This window comes from Pelodiscus sinensis, chromosome 13 (assembly GCF_049634645.1).
Source record: "Pelodiscus sinensis isolate JC-2024 chromosome 13, ASM4963464v1, whole genome shotgun sequence".
In the NCBI taxonomy this organism is placed as follows: Eukaryota; Metazoa; Chordata; order Testudines; family Trionychidae; genus Pelodiscus; species Pelodiscus sinensis.
Genome location: NC_134723.1, coordinates 19,071,694 through 19,093,401, shown reverse-complemented (window position 1 = coordinate 19,093,401; position 21,708 = coordinate 19,071,694). Strand labels below are relative to the sequence as shown.

Genomic DNA, 21,708 nt, shown 5'->3' with positions numbered 1-21,708 from the left:
CGCTGAAGCCCCTGGTTTCATGGTTACGTTCTGCCTCCTGAGTGCTGGGGGGGAGCCCTCACCCACCTTTCAATGATCCCTGGGGGCGGGGGAGCAGAATGCCCTGCAGCCACGTGTCACTCAGAAAGCCGGCTCTCAGGCCCCCGTGCCGCCAACATCCACTCATTGCCCACACACAATACAGCATAAGGGGTTTCCTACCAGCCCGTTCTCAGAGGCCAGGCAGAGAGAGCCTGGATGCCAGCCCACAAGCAGGGCCAGTCCACACAAGAGGCAAACACTGCCCCGTGGTCCGAGGCCTGGCCCTAGGCTTTTACTGCAGTGAAGCTGGCAGGGAGCCTAGTCCGGGGTGGGCCCCTTACCCGTGCGTTCTGGAAGATGAAATCCCTGGTCAGGCTTCGGTGCTGGTCTCTGTCATACACCAGCCTCACTTTGCTCTGCATGCTCTGGTATTTAATCAGCTGCAAGACTGAAGACAGCCACACCGGTGACAGTGAAACACAGAACGGCACAACCCCCGAAAGCACAGCCAATACACCCCGAAGGAAGGGCACAGCTGTTGCCTCTCAGCACAGTGGGGATGGCTACAGGGGCCCTCACTTTCCCAGGATGTTGCACAGCAGGAAGGCAAGCAGCAATGAGTTTGCCAGCCAGTACGCCTGTGTGCATCCAGCAGGCTCTGGCTTATTCCTCCCATCTTTGGGATAACTGCTCAGCAGATTACCCTGGGGAAAGGAGCCCATCACCCTGGCTTCAGCCAGGCAGCCTAGTGATGGCCATATTCCATCTGTGCATCCCTGAGTGTTCTTGGACTCCCCCTGCTGCTTCCCCAAGAGGTCTTCTCTAAACAAAAGGCCAATTACCCAACAGCCTTCTGAGGCTTATGTCAAGGCAATGGAGTGAAAGGGTTTTCCCTACTTTTGTCCTGAGAGATGGTCTCCTCTGGAGAGCTGCAGCCCTTCTTTGTGATGGTCATTGTCCCAGACTCCACATCCACTGTCAGGGAGGCCCTCTGGGATTTGCCCACTTTCACCTGCAGCACAAGGAACTAGGTTATGGAGGCAGGTGCAGCTAGGCTGAGTGCAATGAAGGCAGCAACCAGGCATGTGTGCCCCTTTATCTCTGTGTCTCCCTGGAATACACAGATGATCCAGGGCTACCCCTCTCCTGGATGGGCACTGCTCACAGGGCACCCCCACTGAGGTGCTGTAGCTGCTTGGAGGCTGGCTTCCTCCACCCCTGGGTCTGAACCCCAGTGTATTGTGGCAGGTATAAACCTGTTCTTCTCCTGCTAGCTCCCGCTGTCCATTGGAGAATAGAAGAGTGGCTCCAGACTGTCTGCCCCCACCTCATATCGGCTTTTTCATTTGCCAGAAGGGGAAATCACATCCCATGTTGCCTCTGCCTATGATCCCACTGCCCCGCTGTCCCACAAGCTGCAGTCACCACATCATGTAGGGCCCAAGTCGGTCGTGCCCACCTTAGTCTCTGCCTGACTTAGGGTTGCCAACGTTCCTGATCAGACGCCATTGCTGTGAATGGGGTCCCGTCCATCCAGTCAGGAAAGCTGGCAACCCTACATGTACTGGGAAAGGTCCTATCAAAACCCCTGATGGGAGCAATACAGCAGAGCTCACCACTAAGAGACTCTCTCACCTCAAAAGACTGCACGGCCATGGGTTTGGCAGCAGGTGGCTGCGTCAGTTTGTGCTTGGTCACTGTCTCTTGCAGAGTCTTCAGCACCTACAGAGAAAGAGTGAGAGACAGACAGGCAGGTGGTGAGAGACACAGAGGGATGAGCTGCACAAGGGAGAGGGTTCAAATGCAGCTGTCTTATCTGCCAGGGAACTGAGTCTGGTGGGAGCAAGAGAGTCTGGCATGTTGCTGCAGGGCATGGCTGGGTCTTGCTGCCAAGCACAGTCAGTGGCAGGGGAACTTTGGAATTGGGTCCCAGTGAGGTACCACTTCCTGTTTGCTCTGGGTCTGCTCAAATTACAGTGGAGGCAATACCACCTACTAGTAAGAGGGAGAGATTGGAGCCCTGTGTTCTGTTCCTGGCCCTGCCACTGAGTTGCTTGCAATCAGCCACCTTCTCTTTCAATGCCTGAATCCACCCATTAGCCTTTGGGACACTCTGGCATGCTTTGACTGGGCGGAGCTGGAGCCATTGGTGTGAAGAACCCAGGCAATAGTGAGCAGCATGTGCTCCCTCCCTCCAAGAGCTCCTCCCACTAAAGGAGGTGACAAGAGGAACAGCTCATGTTTGGGAGAGCTGTCTACACAGACTGTTGGCTTTGCCATGGAGGCATCCCGAGCAACAGCTTGGCTACAAATCACAATGCTCTGATCTGGGAAGAAGGTGATGGAAGGGGTCTATTTGTCTATCTCACAGGCGTGGCAATGTCACACTCCTTGTGATAGACACCTCAAGGATCTGCTGGATCCCAGCGAAGGTGAGCAGGAATTGGGAACCAGGTGACACTGTGGGCCAGCACAAAGAGCATGGAGGCCTAGAGGCAGATCTTGGTTTGTGAAACTGTGAAAAGGGAATGGTAATTTGTATTGTGAGTAATGTCAAAGGGCTGATTGGCTAGAACCTGTTAGGAGGTGGGATTAAAAACTATAAAGCATGCTCCAGGTGGAAGGAATTCCCTTCTATCTTATCCAATGAAAAGCCTGTGCCCTTCCAGATGTGGTCTCTAATGTCTGGGAGCTCCATCTAGTAGAAAATTGCCCTATCTAGGAGTTTTAATTTATTCCAGGAGTTTGCTCAAGTTTAATGAGCTTATTTTAATCTGGAGAGTTAGGAAATATTAGCAAAGTTGCAATTAATAGCTCTTCTACCCTTCATGGGGAAATTTATAAAGGGGCATTTATCCAGAGGTTGTTGCTGTAATTCTTGTAATTTATGTTTACTTCCTCTGGAATCGTATATTATAAATCTCCCTATATTTTAACTTCTACTCTCTTTGAGGGTTTTTTGGTTGGGTTTTTTTTGTTTGTTTTTTGGGGGGCGGGTGGGGTTTGTTTGATTTGTTTTCTTTTTTGTAGCTCAGTCTGTGACAAATGCACTGCTCATGTGCCATAGTTGCAGCATGGCAAACTTGTTACCCTGTGCTTCTTTGCAGAGTAACCATCCCAAGCCCTAGCAATGCGTGCTGAGATCAGAAACTCAGGATATGTCTACACTACAGAGTTTTTTCAGAAAAACAGCAGTTTAAAAAAAAAAAAACATCAATTACGTCCACACTGCATGGCGTTCTTCCGAAAGAAAATCGAAAGAGCAGAGGGGTTTTTCCAACATTCTACGAGGAAGAAGCCTTTTTCTGAAGGAGCTCTTTTGGAAAAAGGCATGTGTGAATGGGGAAGACGGAGTTCTTTCGAAAGCAGAGGAAAGAGGAAAAAGCACAGGTGCCCTGCTGGCCACTCCGACCATAGTAATCACAGCTGAAATGCGAGAAAGCGTCCATTCAGTGTGGACGCTATCTTTTGAAGAAACAGATTGGTTTTTTTATGTGTTTTTACAGTGTGGACGCTCTGTTTCAGAAGAAGTTTTTCCAGAAGATCTCTTCCATAAAAGCGTCTTCTGAAAGAAGCCTGCAGTCTAGACATAGCCTCACTAATACGCACCTTTTTCTCTAGAGAGGAGAGCAGATGCTTGACAGTTGAGATCTTGTCGAGAAGCAATTCAAGGTCTGGATCACTGGCCAGGAGACCCTGAACAGAAAGAGAAACAAATTCTAATATCTGGTTATTTTAAAGCAGCAATGACAGATCGAATTGTAGTGGACACAAACGTTGGCCAGTTTCCAATCAGTCTAGTACCCAGGGTCAATCTAGTACCTAGGGAGATCAGAACAGATGAATAATGGGATTTTTCTCCCCCATAGGTTTGATAGCCAAATTCAAAAAACTGGAAAAATTCATTTTGAATCTAAACTCATTTTTTTTTCTTAACAAAACACAAAAACTTCATTTGGTTTGTGAAATGAAGCATTTTTGGATGTTGATGTGAATTGAGATTTATTGAACCATTGTAACATTTCTGAAACTTTTGATTTTAGGTTTTCTCAGCCTAAACTATTTGCTGAATTGAACCTGAATTTCTGATTAGTTCTGGTGCTCCACAGAAGCATTTTTCAGAAAAGTTACCAACCCCCCAAAAAAGGCTCTCAGTGATTATACTTATGAAAAAAACTTAAAAAAAAAGTTTTGCAGCACCTTTTATACCTATGTTTAGGGTCATGAGCAAACAATTGGGAAGGCCTAGAGATACTTCTCTACAGAACCAAAATTTAGAGACAGACACACAGAGGGTATATCTACACTAGCCCCCTGCAATGAGGTTTACCAGCTAATTTGAGTTAGGGCTTTATTTCGGAATCCCGTTTCACTGCCGCATGTAGACGTGGGCAGTTACTTCAGGCTAGTCAATTTCTAAAATGGCAAACGGCCGGGAACATGCTTCATTTGCAATTTCGGTCGCCCTCATAAGCCTCCCCACATCGATCTAGGGAGCTAGTGTAGACATACCAGAAGAGAGTTTAGCACAATTAGTACCTCTGTGTAGGACTGAGGGGCACAAGCAGAGCAGGTCTGGGCTGAAACTTCATGGAGGTTTTTGGCTCAGGACACAGGTCCCTGCTGCCATGCAGATGCTTCAGGTCAGTCCATCTGAGATGTTCCAGATCAGATCCCTAACCTACCCCACCACCAAAGTATTTTTCCTCCCTCAGGTCTCCACATTGCAATTTTCAGCCTTCACTGTAGCAGCTAGCCTGCTGCATCTGAACTCCCCCTGGGTTGGAGCTCTAGCACTAGGTTCATGAATAGGGTTGTCAGCCCTCCAGGATTGGCATGGAGTCTCCAGGAATGAAAGAATAATCTTTAATTAAATATTATGTCCCGTCATGAAACCTCCCAGAATATGTCCAACCAAAACTGGCAACCCTTTTAATGAATATAGGCAGCTGTCTGAGCCTCACTTGAAGAAGGGAGCCTCATGCCCTTTTGGGTGCTGATATGCATGAAAATCAAGCCCAGACAATGAAATCTCCCCCGGATCAACTCCCCCCTCCAGCCTGGGAGACAGAGACGTGTTGACACCTACCATGAGGCTTCCTTCCCTAGGCCAACACTTGGGAATGGAGGACTCACCTGCTCTCTTACGGGGCTCTGAGGGGAAGCCGGAGGGTCAAACACTTTGGCCAGAGTCTCCAAACCAGCCAGCGTGAAGTCAATCTCACTGCAGAGAGAAGAGTACCGAGTAGGGAAGATGTGTGGTCCAAGGAACCAGTTGCTAGGACACATCTGCTGGCCCCATGCCAGTTCCTGACAAGCCACTGGGTGCACCTGTTCAGAGAAGCTGGGTTGGGGAGCAGCAATCCCATACTAGACCCCTCTGTCTTAGCCCTGGGGACTGCCACAGTGCTCGGAACAGGACCTTCCCATCAGCGAGTGCAGCAAACCAGAAACACTTTCAATGCCAGTGGAGCCTAAGCAGGATGGGGCCTGGGACTTCACAAAGCTCAGGGGGTTAGCATCAGGCAGGTACAATAACTGCTCAAGAGGCCTCATCACCATGCACTGCAACTGCACTCAAAATGAGCGGCTGCGGAGGGCTGGATCAAACATGCCCTTGCCCCTTTCCTGGTTTGCAGGACTCTGGGAAGCAGCATGGGAGGCTAGTTCAGGCTGATACCAAGTCTCCAATCTTGGGGCTCAGCTGCCCCAAGTCTCCAATCTCCAGAGATGGACAAAGTCTGCCTGCAGCATCTCTCCAGGGCCTCTGGATTTAAAGGCTTTCATTGCAGGAGGATCCTACACTGTGATGTGGCTGGGATTCGCGGTGATTAGCTGCTTAGGCACTTGAATCTGGATACAGCCACCACGGGAGAAGGATAATTGGCAAGGAAGGGGGAGAAAAGGATGTCATTAGGGCTTAGGCCAAGCAAAGGAAACAGCATGAGCTTTTCCATCTGTGGATGAGCTTTAGGAACCCCACACCTCCAGCATCCACACGAGAAAAAAAAATCACATAGGGGTTTTGTGGAGGCCACTAGCTTTCAGATGCTCTGGAGGCAGGAATTGGACTGGCTTCCTAGTAAAGGCCTTGTGCAAGTATAACCCACACACGTACTGTGGTTCACTGTCCCATGCAGTGGCACCTAGACCACAGCAACAGTAAGACCACGAGCCCTCCAGAGCAGAGGCTGAAAGCCAGCTGGCTTTTAAATCAAAGGATAGAGGCTCTTATACTAAGCTCCAGTGGTCCCAGGTTCAAATCCGCCTGGTCGTGGTTATACAAGCTCCCTCCTCACAGTGTGACTTTCTTCTGCTTTGTTGACTAGCAGGTGCTTGTCTGTACCCCGCACACACAAGACCCCCAGGAGAAGGCCCCAGCAGAGGCCAGCCTCCCAGGGACAGTGTTAGAATAGCAGATAGTGTCAGCACCAAGCACAGATGAGATGCCCAGAGAAAGCACATGGAGGGCCAGGTCAAGGATATTTAAACTAGATCCCCTGTCCCTCGAGAGCAGACAGGAAAGAACAATGCAGTCCTAGAGTCCCATAGGTTTTTCTGCCTCTGACTAAGATCAGTCTGTCTCCAGTCCCAGTCCCTTTTCCTTTCCCTTTCCCTCCATTGCTCACCTGTGCAGCCCACGGCAGGCAGTCACTAGGGCTGTGCTCAGGTATCGCAGGTGCAGGTTCCCATTCCTCAGGGCCTCTAGGTCAAGATGTAAGTGGTGGCTGAGGTACTCGGCCATCGATCTCTTGAATTCGCTGTCCGGGCTGCAAGAGGTGGGGCTGTGTGAGCATGCGAGTGCGTTTCTGATTGACAGCCCTGGCTGCCAGCTCCCTCACTGTGCTGCTGCGGGTATTGCGCCTGGCATGGCAATAGTGCAGAGACCTCAAGGAAAAGGTAGGTCTGGTTGCCAGCCACCCTGAGCTTTGCACCTTCATTCTCACCATATAGGATTGGCAAGAAGGCATGGTCTAGTGCCATAGGTGTGCAAAGGCAGGTGCTAGAGGTATAGCTGCCACTGTGCCTGTTAATCAAGATGTCCAATTCCCCCCACCCCACCCGACCCCACCCCACCCCACCGCTGCAGTTTCTACTCTCCACAGCAGGAAGGGAAGGGACACCCTCGCTCTCCTCACACATGCTCAACTTGCTCCAGCAGCCTCTGGACCATCCGAAGATACAATGCTTGCTGCTTGCTCTGTGCTTGGTGTGGCAGTGCCAGGTCATACCTGCTGTCAACTTGTTCCTGCAGCTTCAGCTGCAACTGCTGAGATATCTGCGCCTTGTCTGACTGAGTGGTAACCCACCCACTGGCACTGCCCACACTGATCCCGCTGTGAGGCACCAGGCTTGCATTGTGGCTAGCTCTGCTGTCCTCACCATCTGCAGACACAAAGGGCACAGCATTTTAGAGAGGCATGGAAATAGTTTCTGCTCCCCCAAACTTCAAGCACATCCCGATCTCCCCATTGTGTCCAGCATCTTTGCTGGGGTGAGTGCAATGCTATATCCCATTTAAGCCATGACGTCCCCCCAGGCATAATTAGGTGCTGGGTGAAACAAAAATTCACTCTCTTGGGGAGCTGAATGGCTGATCTGCACCCTCCACATCCCCCCATTTCATCCCCTGTGGCTTCATCCAGCCCCCCAAGCCTCCCCCCACCATCACCCCCCACAACCCTTCCCTACTCACCAGAGTCCTCATCTACGGGCTCTCTTGCTCTGTTCACGGGGTAGAGCAGTGGGATCACCAGGCCATTGTTAGGCTGTTGGTAGGCCCCTATTAAATCAGTCAGGGTGCGGAAACATTTAGCCTGGAGGCCCTGGATGGTCTAAGGGGAGAAGAAGAATGCCTGTTGCTCTCGTATATCCCACCCAGACTCTGGATAGCCATGGCCATGCACCCAGCCCAGGAAGGATTAGGAATGTTCACTATGTCTGTGAGGTTCTAATGATGAGCCTGACTCTGCTCAGGGTGCAATCGAAGACGGTTACCATCCCAAGAAGCTTATGCTTTGCAAGACCCAGGGAGCCAGGGGAGGTGCTCACCTAAGCATTAAACAGCCTAAGAGTTCTCTCCTCTGCCCTGACATTGTGCTGGGGAGGAAGAGAGTTTGCCTAATGTGGGTCACTGTTCATGGGCATCTATCTTTGAGCAAGATTTGAGTAAGGAGAACAGTCTGTCTCCCACAGTATTCTTGCCAGTAAGTTAAGGGACTGTGGATTGGATAAATGGATGGTAAGATGGATAGAAAGCTGGCTAGAAGGCCAGGCCCAGCAGGTAGTGATCAATGGCTCAATGTCAGGATGGCGGTCGGTTTCTAGCAGAGTGCCCCAAGGTTCGGTTCTAGGGCCGGTTTTGTTCAATATTTTTATTAATGACCTGGATGAGGGGATGGATTGCACCCTCAGCAAGTTTGCAGATGACACTAAGCTAGGGGGAGAGGTAGATACATTCAAGGGCAGGGATAGGGTCCAGAGTGACTTAGACAAATTGGAGGATTGGGCCACAAGAAATCTGATGAGGTTCAACAAGGACAAGAGCAGAGTCCTGTACTTGGGACGGAAGAATCCCAAGCATTGTTACAGGCTGGGGACCAACCAGCTAAGTAGTAGTTCTGCAGAAAAGGACCTGGGGATTACAGTGGATGAGAAGCTGGATATGAGTCAACAGTGTGCCCTTGTAGCCAAGAAGGCTAATGGCATATTAGGTTGCATTAAGAGGAGCATTGCCAGCAGATCCAGAGATGTGATAATTCCCCTTTATTCGGCTCTTGTGAGGCCACATCTGGAGTATTGTGTCCAGTTCTGGGCCCCCCACTACAAAAAGGATATGGACACACTGGAAAGTGTCCAGCGGAGGGCAATCAAATTATCAGGGGGCTGGAGCATATGACCTACAAGGAGAGACTGAGGGAGTTGGGTCTGTGAAGTCTGCAGAAGCGAAGAGTGAGGAGGAATTTGATAGCAGCTTTCAACTTCCTGAAGGGAGATTCCAAAGAGGATGGAAAGAGGCTGTTCACAGCAGTGATGGATGGCAGAACAAGGAGCAATGGTCTCAAGTTGCGGTGGGAGAGGTCCAGGTTGGATATTAGGAAAAGCCATTTCACTAGGAGGGTAGTGAAGCACTGGAATGGGTTACCTAGGGAGGTGGTAGTGTCTCCATCCCTAGAGATTTTTAAGTCTCAGCTTGACAAAGCCCTGGCTGTGTTGATTTAGTTGGGATTGGTCCTGCCTAGGGCAGGGGGCTGGACTTGATGACCTTCTGAGGTCTCTTCCAGCTCTATGGTTCTATAATTCTATGAACAGGGATCCTGGGATAAGGATGTTGTTCCATGCACAGGGAGTAACCTGGCAGCCACCGGAAAGGTGGAAATGGAGAAAGACCCAAAGGGTACGGAGGCTGGTTACCACTGGCTGACCAAGGTCTGACCTAGGGTGAGGCTAGGGCCGCACAGGGCTGTAAAAGGAATCATCTCTGGGACAGAATGTGGACACTCTTTTGAGAGCTGTTACGCAATCGCACACAGCAGTTTCAGACAGGAAGTGAAGAATCCTGAATCCAGCTGAAACTGCAGGTGGTTCACAAAGGAAAAGGGGAGGAGTCGAGGTTTCTCTAGAGCCACCCCAGTTATGCAATATCTGCATGGAGCAGCCCCTAAGCTGTGTTCCCAGGCTGTTGCTGAGTGCAGGACAGTACCAGAGATCACTCTGAGGCTGTGAAGCATTGCTTCTGTGCAAAGGAAACACATCCTGTGGGCTCTGAACATCGCAGGTGCCTTATGCAGAAAGGAAACCACAGTGCTAGGTTGTGGCTCCCGGCAGTGAGGGAGGAACAGACGCCACCTAACCCCATTTCTAGATGCTGCTGGTGCTATGTCCCTTCCATTTGCACCTGCAGCACAAAGGGTGGAGGCAAGACCCTTCCACAGCTGCTTCCTGTGAAAACCCCAAATCACACAGCCAAGAGAATGAACAATCCGGGGATCTCCACACTGAGAGGTCCTGAAGAAAGGTGCCTTAGACACACCTGGAGGGGAGAGAGTCAAGGGACAGGAATGCTAGTGATTGGGGCATCTCTGCTATGGCTGCCTCCTTCCCACTTGCAACCAGTGGTTCCCACTCCACCCACCTGCACAGATAGCAGCCCCTCTTCATCGGGCAGGATCCTATAGGTGTGCACGTGTCTCTGGAACCTAGGACGAAACCAAACAAGGTATCAACATCACAGTTCCACCACTGGAAGTCTCACAATCAGGTGGGGCCAGTGCTGGTGGGAAGAGACGTTAGCCAATTAGGAAGGCAGGGAGGGACCGTGGCAGCACCCATGAGTTCTGCTATATCTGGATGAATCTGGAAACCAGTTGTTCTCAAGGAAAAAACGAGGGACAATCATACTCCTGTCTTCCCATCTTCTGTCTTCTCTGGACAGCTTGTGATCCCTGTGAGACAGGGACTATCTCTCACCATGGGTATGTCTACATTACATGGCTCCATTGACGGAGCCATGTAGATGAGCTTTGTAGACATAGGAAAATGAAGCAGCGATTTAAATAATCGCCGCTTCATTTACATCAAAATGGCTGCCGTGCTGTGCCGATCAACTGTTTGTCGGCACAGCACGGTAGTCTGGACGCTCCGCAGTCGACATCAAAAGCCTTTGTTGACTGCCCTGGTAAACCTCATCTCACGAGGCATAACAGGGCAGTCAACAAAGGCTTTTGATGTCGACCGCGGAGCGTCCAGACTACCGTGCTGTGCCGACAAACAGTTGATCGGCACAGAGCGGCAGCCATTTTGATGTAAATGAAGCGGCAATTATTTAAATCAGCACTTCATTTTCCTATGTCTACAAAGCTCATCTACATGGCTCCGTCAACAGAGCCATGTAGTGTAGACATACCCTAAGTGTATGTGCAGCTCCTGCCCCAATAGGTCTTCTTGGTGTTGCCACTACACCAATACAACATGTCCCTTTTGGAAACAGCAGCCAATGATCCCCATTACGGTGATAAAAGCCAGTTGGCTCTCTGCGCATTACCCATAAGTAGTAGCTGGGGCAAAGGAGGCAGAGAAATGAAGCTTCTCTAACCCTGGAGACACAAATGATCAATGTGTGCTCTAAGATGTAGTAGCTGCTCCCCAACCCAGGCCACACATCAAGGAACCTCGCTGATGGACATACATCCTGCCCCCATTGAACCCTGACTCTAAATGGCTCGTCACATGGCTACTCATCCTTGTTTGGCCAAAGAACCCCACACAAGGCCACTGCAGCTGGATACTGGCTCTGCATGGAGCCCTGCATTCCTGGCAGGGAGACTGAGGGGTGGGGGAAAGCGTGAGTGGCACATTTCCCTCCTTCCGTCTCAAGTGACAGGCCAAGTATACGTTTTCAGGAAAGGCTATTGATTATGGATGCTTCCAATTGTGGGTCTCAGCAGAAGTACGGTGGGCCTGCTTTTTCAGAGGTGCTGAGTCCCTGCAGCTCCATTTGGCATTGGTAGAAGCTGGACTGTAAATGCTCATACCCAAGGTCTCAATTTGTGTATCCAAAATCTGAGCCAACTAAAATTAGCTGTTGTTGAAAATGTGGCTCTGGACATGTTGGGGGCAAGGCTAAGCACCCTATGACAGCCAGGGCAGAGCTAGCCCATGTGGCCATCCCTGCTCAAATGTGAATTAAACTGCCCACAAAAGCACAGCCTAGACCTGGGCTAGCTAGAGGGCATCCATCTCTGGGAGCCCCACCCACCCCACAGCTACTCAGAGCCAGGGCAAGAGTTTTGGAGAGAAAAAGTGCTTAGCAAAAGCTAAGCCCCTGCAAGTTCCAGGGATCTGGGCACCTCATTGGTTAAATCCCCAGCATGCACTGTGCCTCCTACACTCCTCGGGACCATGTGTTTGTAATTTGTACCATGCTCTAGGCCAGGAAAATCATCGGAAATGGGACGGCATCCATCCAAGATTCTTAAAGGAACAGCATCTTCTTCCCACAGTACTCTGACTTCTTACTCGCTGAGCTTTCAGGGAGTTATGCAGATGTGTCACTGGGCTGGGAGTCGCTCCATCGCTGGCAGTACAAAGGGACACCTCTCACTCAGATCACACTCAGAAGTCAAGCTAAGTAAATCTGATACAGTGTAGTCCTCATGACCACGAGCAATTGGATAGCACTAATTTTAGCCAAATGCAGTGAGGCTGCTACATCCCAATCCAGAGCTGCTGCACTCGTGACTAGTCCAGCCCTGAGCACCCACCCTTGGCACAACTCTGCCCATGCACTCAGCCCTGAGTTACAAAGTCTCTGCCAGGCCATCCGTGCACCCATGCACAGCTTGCTCTCCCTGCTAATGCAAATTTTTAAATTGCGGTTACACTCCGAAATGTGACTGTACAAAAATGGCTCCTCCTTACTCAGCAGGTCTGAGCCCCATGAGCACCAGAGCCAGCTCTGCTGACTTCAGTGACAAATAGGTTTTCAGTTTTTTACTCCTGTAAAGCCTAGAGGAGCCAATGCAGCTAGATGAGATGCAGCTGGCTCAATGATAGCTCCTGCTCACCCACATAATTCTTAACTAACTGCCAGTTGCAGACCCTTAGTACTGATAAGCCAGAAAGGGCCCAGCACCATTCTCTGACCCCATTGGAGTTTACAGTGCTGGCTGCTAGAAAGAAAAAACCCAAAAGCTTTTCACATCCAAACTCAGCCAGTCTGATCTGATCACAATGAATACAGCACTCCACATTTGCCATTTGTATACAGACATTGTTAGAGCAAAATGCCACTTTAGACTTCAGGGCACCAGTAGGGTCTGGGTCCCAGGGCCCACCAAGCTCAGAGCGAATGATTAGAGGGATTACTAGTATGCAGAGATGTGTTCCGCATCTGAGGATACAATCCTTATCTACCTCATTAGTGTCTGTGTGGGGCTTTGAAGGTGATAAGTGCTCAGCAATATATTTAGTGGCTCTCATGATGGGCAGCCTGGAGACACATAGCACATCTGTGTGCTTTGTGGCCTGCCTGCTGCTGAGTTTGGGGGTGACTTTGTTTTTACAGATGGTGGATTGCACCCACCTGGGTGATTCATTCCCTCACAGCACTAGCAGGGTCCCGCAGTCTCACACAGCACATAGGGATTCCACGGGACACCCACATCAGAAGTGGACACCGCTAGGATGGATGGGGACATAGTCGGGGCAGGCTCGCTGGAGTCTATGGATCTGATTCTGCTCCCCCTTACACTGATGCAGTGAACATGCTGTGAATGGAGAATCAGACCAAGAGTCACTGCCTCCGTGGCCAAACTTCACAGATCCTGGTCCCAGAGCAGTGTGGCTGGCTTACAAGCCAGGCACGGCTATTTGCACTCCAGGCCCCCTTAAAAACAGGATTTTCTTCTGCCTGCGGAAGGGTTGATGGTGATGGGTGTATCTCATAAAAGGGAATTCCCAGCCACATAGCTCCTGGCGTAGCAGTTACTCCACTAGGAAGACTCCTGCTCATTCCATTGATATGCCTGCACTATGATCTAGGGATGGGAGCATGAGTTAAGAATCAGGGACTCCAGGGGTTCAAACCTAACTCAGCCACTGTCTCAATTTGTGCCCTTGACCAAGTCACTTCACCTCTCTGTGCCCAGTTCCGCATCTGAGGATACAATAATTACCCACTTGGTTAGTGTCTGTGCAGGGCTTTGAAGGCGATAAGTGCTCAGCAATATTATGAGTCGCTCCCATGATGGGTAGCCGGGAGACACACAGCCAGGCTCTCACACCAATGTGTGTGCTTGTGTGCATGCCTGGCTGATGCCATAGGACCAGTCAGGGCCAGTCCTAACCAACTGGTGGCCCCAGACAAAAATTTGTCAAGCAAAAACAAAAAAGGGGGGTGATGGTCATGAAGTAACCAGGGAAACTTGGGGGAAGGACTCGGGAGGTGGGGCGAAATGTGGTCGCGGCCCACCCCTAAGACCGTCTCTGTTGGTGGCCCCTTGAAAATGGCGGCCCCAGGCAACCGCCCGGCTCGCCCGCCCCTAAGACCAACTCTGTGATCAGGTGGCCTGTAGTTAGAAAAGGGCACCTCTTGGTCATTATTCTCTGTTGACTGCTCCCGGAATGAAGCAAGGAGTCTTAGTGCTCTGTCAGAGACAGCAGGGATTAAAAAGGCTGGCAGCACCAGAGGGGCAGGGAGAAATCTCCAGGAACCATCCACCCAGCTTCAGCCTGCTTCTTGCCCTGGCTCTCTGGGTACTGGTGCTGGCACTTGGCCCCAGGGTCAGAGCCTTTGAGCAGAACAAGCAGGTTTGTAAGTGACAAGAGTGAGAAGCTGAAAAGGAAAAAGGGACAGAGAGAGACAAAGATGAGACATGAGACGGGCAACTTACAGCAGGCAAAGGGCATATGCTCCTGACACGGACTCGCTGTCTCGCACCAGGAAGCACCCATCCTTCCCAGCTTTGGCCAACAAATCCTCAGCCACAACACGACTGATGTCCCAGTGATACCAACTTGCTGCTGTCATTCTCTGAGTCAGTCAGGCATGGAGCGAAAGCTGTCCCCAAAGGCAAGTGTACCCTAAGGGCTCTCCTGCCCCAGAAGCTCTGGGATCAGCAGCTGCTGTCAGTGATCAGGCCAGATTAATGGGATCCAGGCCACAAGGTTCAATACAGAGGCAGGGGGAGCTGTTGAGACAAGAAGGGCTCCCAGCCCTAGGAGAAATATGGGGCTGCCGATCAGAACAGTGCCAGTTTCAAATCTGTCTGTCCTGCACGTGGTCTCTGATTCATCGGTTCCACTCATTAGGGGATGCTGCCTTGGATCTGCACGACCACATGAACCGAGCCAGGCAGGAACTCCACAAACATTTAACGTGGTCCAAGCAGAGCTAAGTGGGGCTGAAGTTTGCAGAGGAAGGTTGGTTCTCCAGAACACCAGCACTCTCTTCATCTCAGATCATTCCCAGGGGCTTGCTGGACAGGACAGGGGACGAGCTGGGGAAAGTAAAGACAAAGGTCAGTCAGCAACCACACTTCTCCTGCAACGACTTCCAGTAACTCTCTACCCCAAGCAGAGGCCTGCAGTTAGGAGCCGATGGTGCCTGTGAGAGCCTGAATGTGACCCTGTGGCAGGATGACAAAGGGACCCTTTCTGTACAGGAGTCCAATAAAAGCAATCTCTCTTTAACACAACCCCTGCCTACGACTGCACCAGGCAATCACCCCAGCCTGCTGCAGCTTCCCGCAGACTCCGAGCTGCTGCGTCAAAGCCAGACACATCCCAGATGCAGCTTGGACAATTAAGCCCACGCCCCCCGCTCCTCCCCTCAGGAACACCCAGGCCCAGAAAAACTTTCTTCAGCAGCTCTTTACCAATATCTTGCGGAGCAGGAAAAGCAGCATCACGCTGCCTGGCTGCATGGGTAGGGCATGAGGAAGGGAAGCCGCCCCGACGGTTCTTCTGCCCTTCACCTGGCTACAGCTGGGCCAGGCTGCTCTCCGCACAGTCTGGCTCTCTCACTCGCACTCCTCTTCCTTCTTCTCACCACTTTCCTCCGTGGCTGTCAGGACCAGCCTCCTCCCTCCCCCTCCCCCAGGTTCAGTCACTCTGCAGCAGGCACAGCGGCAGGCAGCCGCTCTGCGAGAGGAAGCCAATATTAGTCATGTGGGTGCAGCGCTCACATGCTGCCTCCCCTCTCACAGCTCCCGCGGTTCAGGAGGCTGCCCTGCTTGCAATGCACCCTCAGCCTGGGGGGGAGAGGCAGCCAGAGCTCCCCTTGTGGGGCCAGCTGCCGAGTCCTGGCAGTGTCTGAGCCTCTGCTTCGCTGAATCCTCGGGGTCAGCAGTGGAAACAGCCCATTGCCCAGGCCTGCCCCTCTCCCCGGAGCCGTGACAGGATGGTCTCCTATTGGACAGTGTTGAATGCTTTCTTCAGTAGAGTTCAAAAGGTCTCAGGCACTGAGGCATCCATCCTATGCCCTGGGGAGATCTGACACAGCTTGCTGGCTTGAAATGCTTCCCCACAACTAGTCTATGCTTTTCTTTGTATTGGCCATGTCTACACTGCGGGAACAACAGCAGCAATCACTGTGGCTAAGTAGCATAATCCATAGCACAGACTCAGCCTACAGCAGTAGAAGAGGGCTTTATAGCACCATAGGGACACCATGTCCCTGAGCAGCAGTAGCTAGGTCCACAGAAGCATTTTTCCATCAGTCTTGCCATGTTTGTGCTGCGTGTTAGATCAGCATAGCTACAGTGCTCCCAGCATCTCCGCCCTGCTCACCAGTATGGATTTGTCACAACCCTGAATGCTGTAGCTATGTTGGCCTGCACTTTAAGTTGTAGCCAGGCTTTTGTTTCATCCCATTTTTCCTTGTTTTACCCCCTGGTGCCACCCAAAATAATTCCTTCCTTGGTGTGGGTGCCCTTCATGTACTTGCAGATTGAGAGCATCTGATTTCAGCTACTATGGGAGACAATGACTGGAGCCTCCTTCTCCGCTAGTGGAACAGCAGGCTCTCTGGGAGCAGGGCGCACCTCCCTCGGATGGATTCATTATTCACATTTACTTGGCGAATACTTGGAGTGACTGCAGCATGCAATATTGAGATATTCCAGTGTCTTGGTTAACTGTGATTGCTAGAGCATTCATGTGGTATTATTGCAGATCCCTGAGTAGATAAAAGTAAGAGAACTTCTGATCTGAATACTCACATCTGTGACTTGGCCAGTTGCTTACTGTGAACATCCAGGCAAGTAAAACTTACTTGCTCAGATGTTTTCAGAAAGCAGATGGGGGCTGGGCAATGCAGTGCTTCATTTGTAATGAAAGAGGTGCTGGGGTTCAATTAATTTTTTTACATTCATAACAGAAGCTATGTCTCGACTACACAGTATCTCAGAAAAACTCGGTCACATCCAGGAAACGTGTCTGCTCTTCAGCTTTCTTTTGCAGAAAAGCAGATGTGCTCTTTCAGAAGCCCTGTATTCCTCCTCCCACGAGGAAGAAGGGCTCTTCCAAAAGAGGGTTTTTTTCTGAAATTTGACCCAGTGTAGACAGGCCAAATTTCAGAAAAGCCCCTTCTGAAAAAACTATTGGAAAAAGGTACGCACATTGCGGAGTGCAATTTGCATACCTTTTTCCGATAAAGCCCTATAGTGTAGACATAGCCTCAAAGGTGCTGGGGCTATGAACTGCCAAGCCTAGAGGTACCGGGACTCAGCGCTGGCACAGATTAAACACTGTGGGCATGAGTTTAGCCTTAGTCAGAGAAAAATTCAAGCACATATTCCCAAGCACACATTTTGGAGCATTCCACGTCACTCCCTCTTGTTCACACTAGGAAAATTACCTGTTGCTCTTGCCAGGTGTCAGCAAAACGTTCAGCTGAATAGGTGCTAGCATGGCTTACCTGCAAATATAGACCAGAACAAAACCATGGTTAAAACCTGCTCTATGCTCAGCTCCTGGCATAAGAGGAGCCTGGTTCAGCCACTGCAGGATTAAAAATGGGTTCCCGAGGGGATCACCTCCCAGCCACAGGTGTGGATCTGCCCAGCATGGGACTTTCAAAGGAGATGGGAAAATAAAGAAGATAGAGAATGGCCTCTTCTCCTGCAAACGGAGCTCGCTGAAAGGAACAGCGAACCCAGCAAGCTCTGCCTGGAGCAGACAGCAGAAACAAACCAGAGGGCAGAGATAGGCTCTGCCAAAGGGCCCCATGGAGCAGGGCCTGGTCAGCGGGCCAAGTTTCCCACAGCTCTGTGTCTCTGTGACTCTGCCCTTGGGATGTGTGCCAAGGGAGGCCATCCATGTGGGAAGAGAAACCCTCAGTGCTCCTGGCTCCTGGGCATCAGCTGTACACACACTTACGTGGGTACCATACCCATCCTCTGAGAGCGAGCAGGGGAGATGTGAATGAAGGACTTTGGCGTCCTCCTGGAATGTGAGTGGGAAAGGGGCTTATGGGAATAGATAGGGCATGGCAGAGCAACAAATGCCACCAGAGTTTCATAGGCTCTTCACAACCAGAAATCCCAGCGCGCCACTCAGTGTGGCTATAAATAGGCTGGTATAGGGCTCTGTTAGGATGATTATTAGCACAGCGTTCAATTAATTACAGATGAGCAACAGCCACCATCTGTCACTGGGAGGGCAGTGGGAGGGTGAGATCAGAAGGGCAAAGAGAAAGAGCGATGGGTGATAGCCAAGTCTCAGACCAGAGAAAGTGCCCTCTGCCTTAGAACCCAGCCAGGCCTATGCCCCCCCAGCAACAGGGGGCCCAGAAAATCATAAGACCAGCTCTGTCTCTCAGCCTCTTCAGAGCCCTTACGTCAACCTTTTCCCTGCAGACCTGCCACAAGCCTTCAACACAGGGTGATTGTACCCCCTGCACTTTGTTTTACTGGGACTCCAGGAACCACAGGGACTATGGCTTTGACAGCACTCGTCTGCTCAGTCTTCTGTAGGGAGCAAGACAGAGGTACTTAGGGCTGAATGAGTAATGTGTGTGAATATTCTGGCCCCCCTCAGGGCAGGCTTGGGGGGCACAAAGAGGGCAGGGTGGGAATCCTGTGTTAGAGGACCTTGGAAAACCTGGAGTGAAGGAAGCTGGGGACTGAGGCCCAGAATCTCAGTTGTAGCTGCTGTAGTCCACAATATAGGATGGCCAAAGGTGGCTGTACACCCCCTTCACAGCTCCTGTATCTGCCTCTGCTGTTAGCTTCACCAGCGGGATGAGAATAGTTAACCAGTTAGCATCACCCTACTCCAGCCCCGTCTGCAGCGGGCCAGGCCTGGGTGTGCTGTAGGCAAGGCTGTGCCAGCCTGACTGCAACAGGTGGAAGAGCAGCTCCAACCTAGCCAGGCTGGAGTACCCCCACCCCCTGTCCAATCTCCCCTTTAATCAGCTAACCGGTTAAACATTGCCTTTAACCACTTAGCCAGTTAAACAGGGTTTTACATCCCTGTCCACCACACACAGCCTGCAACAGCCCCCAAAGAACTCTCCACCAGCTAAGAGCAGCTACATCCTATTTTTCCCCAGCACACCTTCTCCTTGCTCTGGGTCTACCCCTGAACGGGGCCCGTGGAGGGCAATTCTGCTAGCCCTGCAATCTCCTTTACTCCAGGACTATTCCCAGCAGGGAAATCAGGATTCTACAGCCATTTACATAAAACGGCAGGATCTGAAGTGGCCAAAGCCCCTTCCCAAGGGTGGCAGCAGAGAGCTGCTTCCCGAGCACTTTGGTTGCTGTTATGTCATGGGGAGCTTCACAGAATAGGAAGAATCAGTGGAAAGGCAGAGAGCTGGAGTAGGTGCAAGTGTCCATTTTATTGCATAGCACAGAACTCACTAGAACAAGCCCAGACTAGCTGGGCTGACCCCAGTGACCTACTCAGTTACCATAACAACAAGATCTATATCTACAACCTGGGAAGGGCTAGCCTCCCACTAGTTCAAATTAAGGGGCTACACACCCCTTAATTCTAACTAGTAAGTTCGAACTAGGCTTAGTCCTCGTACAATGAGGTTTACCTAGTTCGAACTAAGCGCTCCGCTAGTTCGAATTAAGTTCGAACTAAGCGCTCCGCTAGTTCGAATTAAGTTCAAACTAGCGGAGTGCTAGTGTAGCGCCTATCAAAGTTCATTCGAACTAACGTCCATTCGTTCGAATTAACTTTGTAGTGTAGACATACCCTAAGTTCTTAAGGTGATCCTCCTCATTCCCACCCGTGACCAGGATGTTGTCAAGATAGCACTGAACTCCTGACAAGTCACACAAGATCTGGTCCATAGCTCTCTGGAACAAGGCTGGGGCAGAAGTTATTCCGAAGGGTAAGCGACAGTAACGATAAAGCCCTTTATGAGTCACAATAGTCAACAGCTCTTGGGATTCCTCATCAACTTGCATCTATAAATATGCTTGACTCAGATCAATCTTGCTGAACCTTTGTCCCCCAGCCAGGCCCGCAAAGATGTTATCAATGCGAGGAAGGGGGTATTGCTCTGCACATAAAACAGGATTAACAGTGACCTTAAAATCCCCACAAATCCGAATAGAACCATCTTTCTTCAATATTGGAACTATTGGAGTTGCCCATGGACTATGGGTAACTGGTATTAGGACTCCATTTTTGACTAGGCGCTCCAGGTCTGCTTCAACTTTTGGTCTGATAGCATATGGCACAGTTCTGGCCTTCAGATATTTTGGTTGGCTACCAGGTTTAATGTTCAGTTTCACGGTGATTCCCCTTTCAAAAACAAAACATAGCATGGCACTTCTTCTTCAGACAAGGTGTCACTTTGATCATCAGGCATCTGCTCGATAGTATGCAGATTTTCCTTTTTGTTCCGCCAGGCCACAGGCCTCTTTTTCTTTTGTTTACAGGCATGCTCAATGTGTCCTTTTTTTCCACACTGTCGACACACTAGGTTCTTACACAAGCATTCTGATGCATGGTGATCTGTCTTACCACAGTGGTAACATTCCTGGCTCCCCACTGTTTTGTGAGTAGGTTCTTGGGACATTTTATTGTGCCTCCTGTGTGGCCAGTTCCATGGAGACTGCAATATCAATGGCCTTCTGTAGGGTGAGCTGAGCTTCTGTTAACAGACGCCTCCGTATAGCTTCACTGTGCAGGCCACACACTAACCTGTCACGTACGGCATCATTTAACATCTCCTTAAATTCACAGTGTTCAGCAAGCTTTTTCAAATTGGCTACAAATTGTACAATTGTTTCACTTTCTTTTTGGTCTCTGCTATGGAACCTGTACCTTTCTGCAATTAGCAGTGGTTTTGGAGCATAATGTGACCCCAGGATTTCCACAGTGTCACTGTAAGATTTGGTCTCTGGCTTAACAGGGAGCAGCAAACTGCGTAGCAGAGAATAGGTCTTAGCCCCTACAACACTTAAAAATATTGGCACCTTCTTCTCTTCTTTAATGTCATTTGCAATAACAAAAAGTTCAAAACGCTCAGTATATACGTGCCATTGCTCTACTGTCTCCTCAAAAGGTCCCAGTGGCCCTGTAAGTGTAGCCATGGCTGCTGCACTCCCCCCCCCCCCTTTTTTTTTTTCTTTTTCAGTCTCTGGGCTCCTTGATCTTAGTTTCAGTTTGCACAGGGTAGCAGTCAGTTCTTACCCCCACCTTCCAGAACAGCCAGAAAGAGTTTGTTTTCTTACATTGACTTCTACTTCTTTTGTTGCTGGAGGCAGCACAGGTATCCCATCCTCGTCGCCACTTGTTATGTCGTGGGGAGCTTCACAGCATAGGATGAAATCAGTGGAAAGGCAGAGAGCTGGAGTAGGTGCAAGTGTCCATTTTATTGCATAGCACAGAACTCACTAGAACAAGCCCAGACTAGCTGGGCTGACCCCAGTGACCTACTCAGTTACCATAACAACAAGATCTATATCTACAACCCAATATACAACAGTTGCTGTCACATGTTCCCTTTAGTATCACTGAGCTGGTCCGTGGGCTGCAGTGCTGGGAGGTTTCAGAGAACCTTTGCTGCCTGGTTGTGATTAGCTCTGCTGTGTTGTGTCTCTGACCCTTGCAGGGCAATGGTGGGGAAGAGACGCTGCAGGGCGAGAACTAATTCCTCTGGTGATATAATGTGTGTAAGCGGGACAGGCTGCTCACCAGTTACACAAGCGGCCAGGATCAGAA

At 50.4% G+C, this 21,708-nt stretch overlaps 1 protein-coding gene across 1 annotated transcript in view; it reads right to left on the bottom strand.

Annotated features, from left to right (window-relative positions):
* The window catches only part of LOC102448772 (phosphatidylinositol 3,4,5-trisphosphate 5-phosphatase 2-like), a 60,413-nt gene extending 39,023 nt beyond the window's left edge, over nt 1–21,390 (bottom strand). The window contains 12 exon segments of the mRNA XM_075940798.1: nt 363–469; nt 919–1,033; nt 1,657–1,743; nt 3,631–3,717; nt 5,158–5,245; nt 6,651–6,791; nt 7,254–7,407; nt 7,718–7,856; nt 10,157–10,220; nt 14,415–15,020; nt 17,381–17,440; nt 20,067–21,390. Coding sequence (XP_075796913.1) covers nt 363–469; nt 919–1,033; nt 1,657–1,743; nt 3,631–3,717; nt 5,158–5,245; nt 6,651–6,791; nt 7,254–7,407; nt 7,718–7,856; nt 10,157–10,220; nt 14,415–14,551 — 1,119 coding nt within the window. The 5' untranslated portion in view covers nt 14,552–15,020; nt 17,381–17,440; nt 20,067–21,390.
* Between the last annotated feature and the right edge of the window lie 318 nt (nt 21,391–21,708).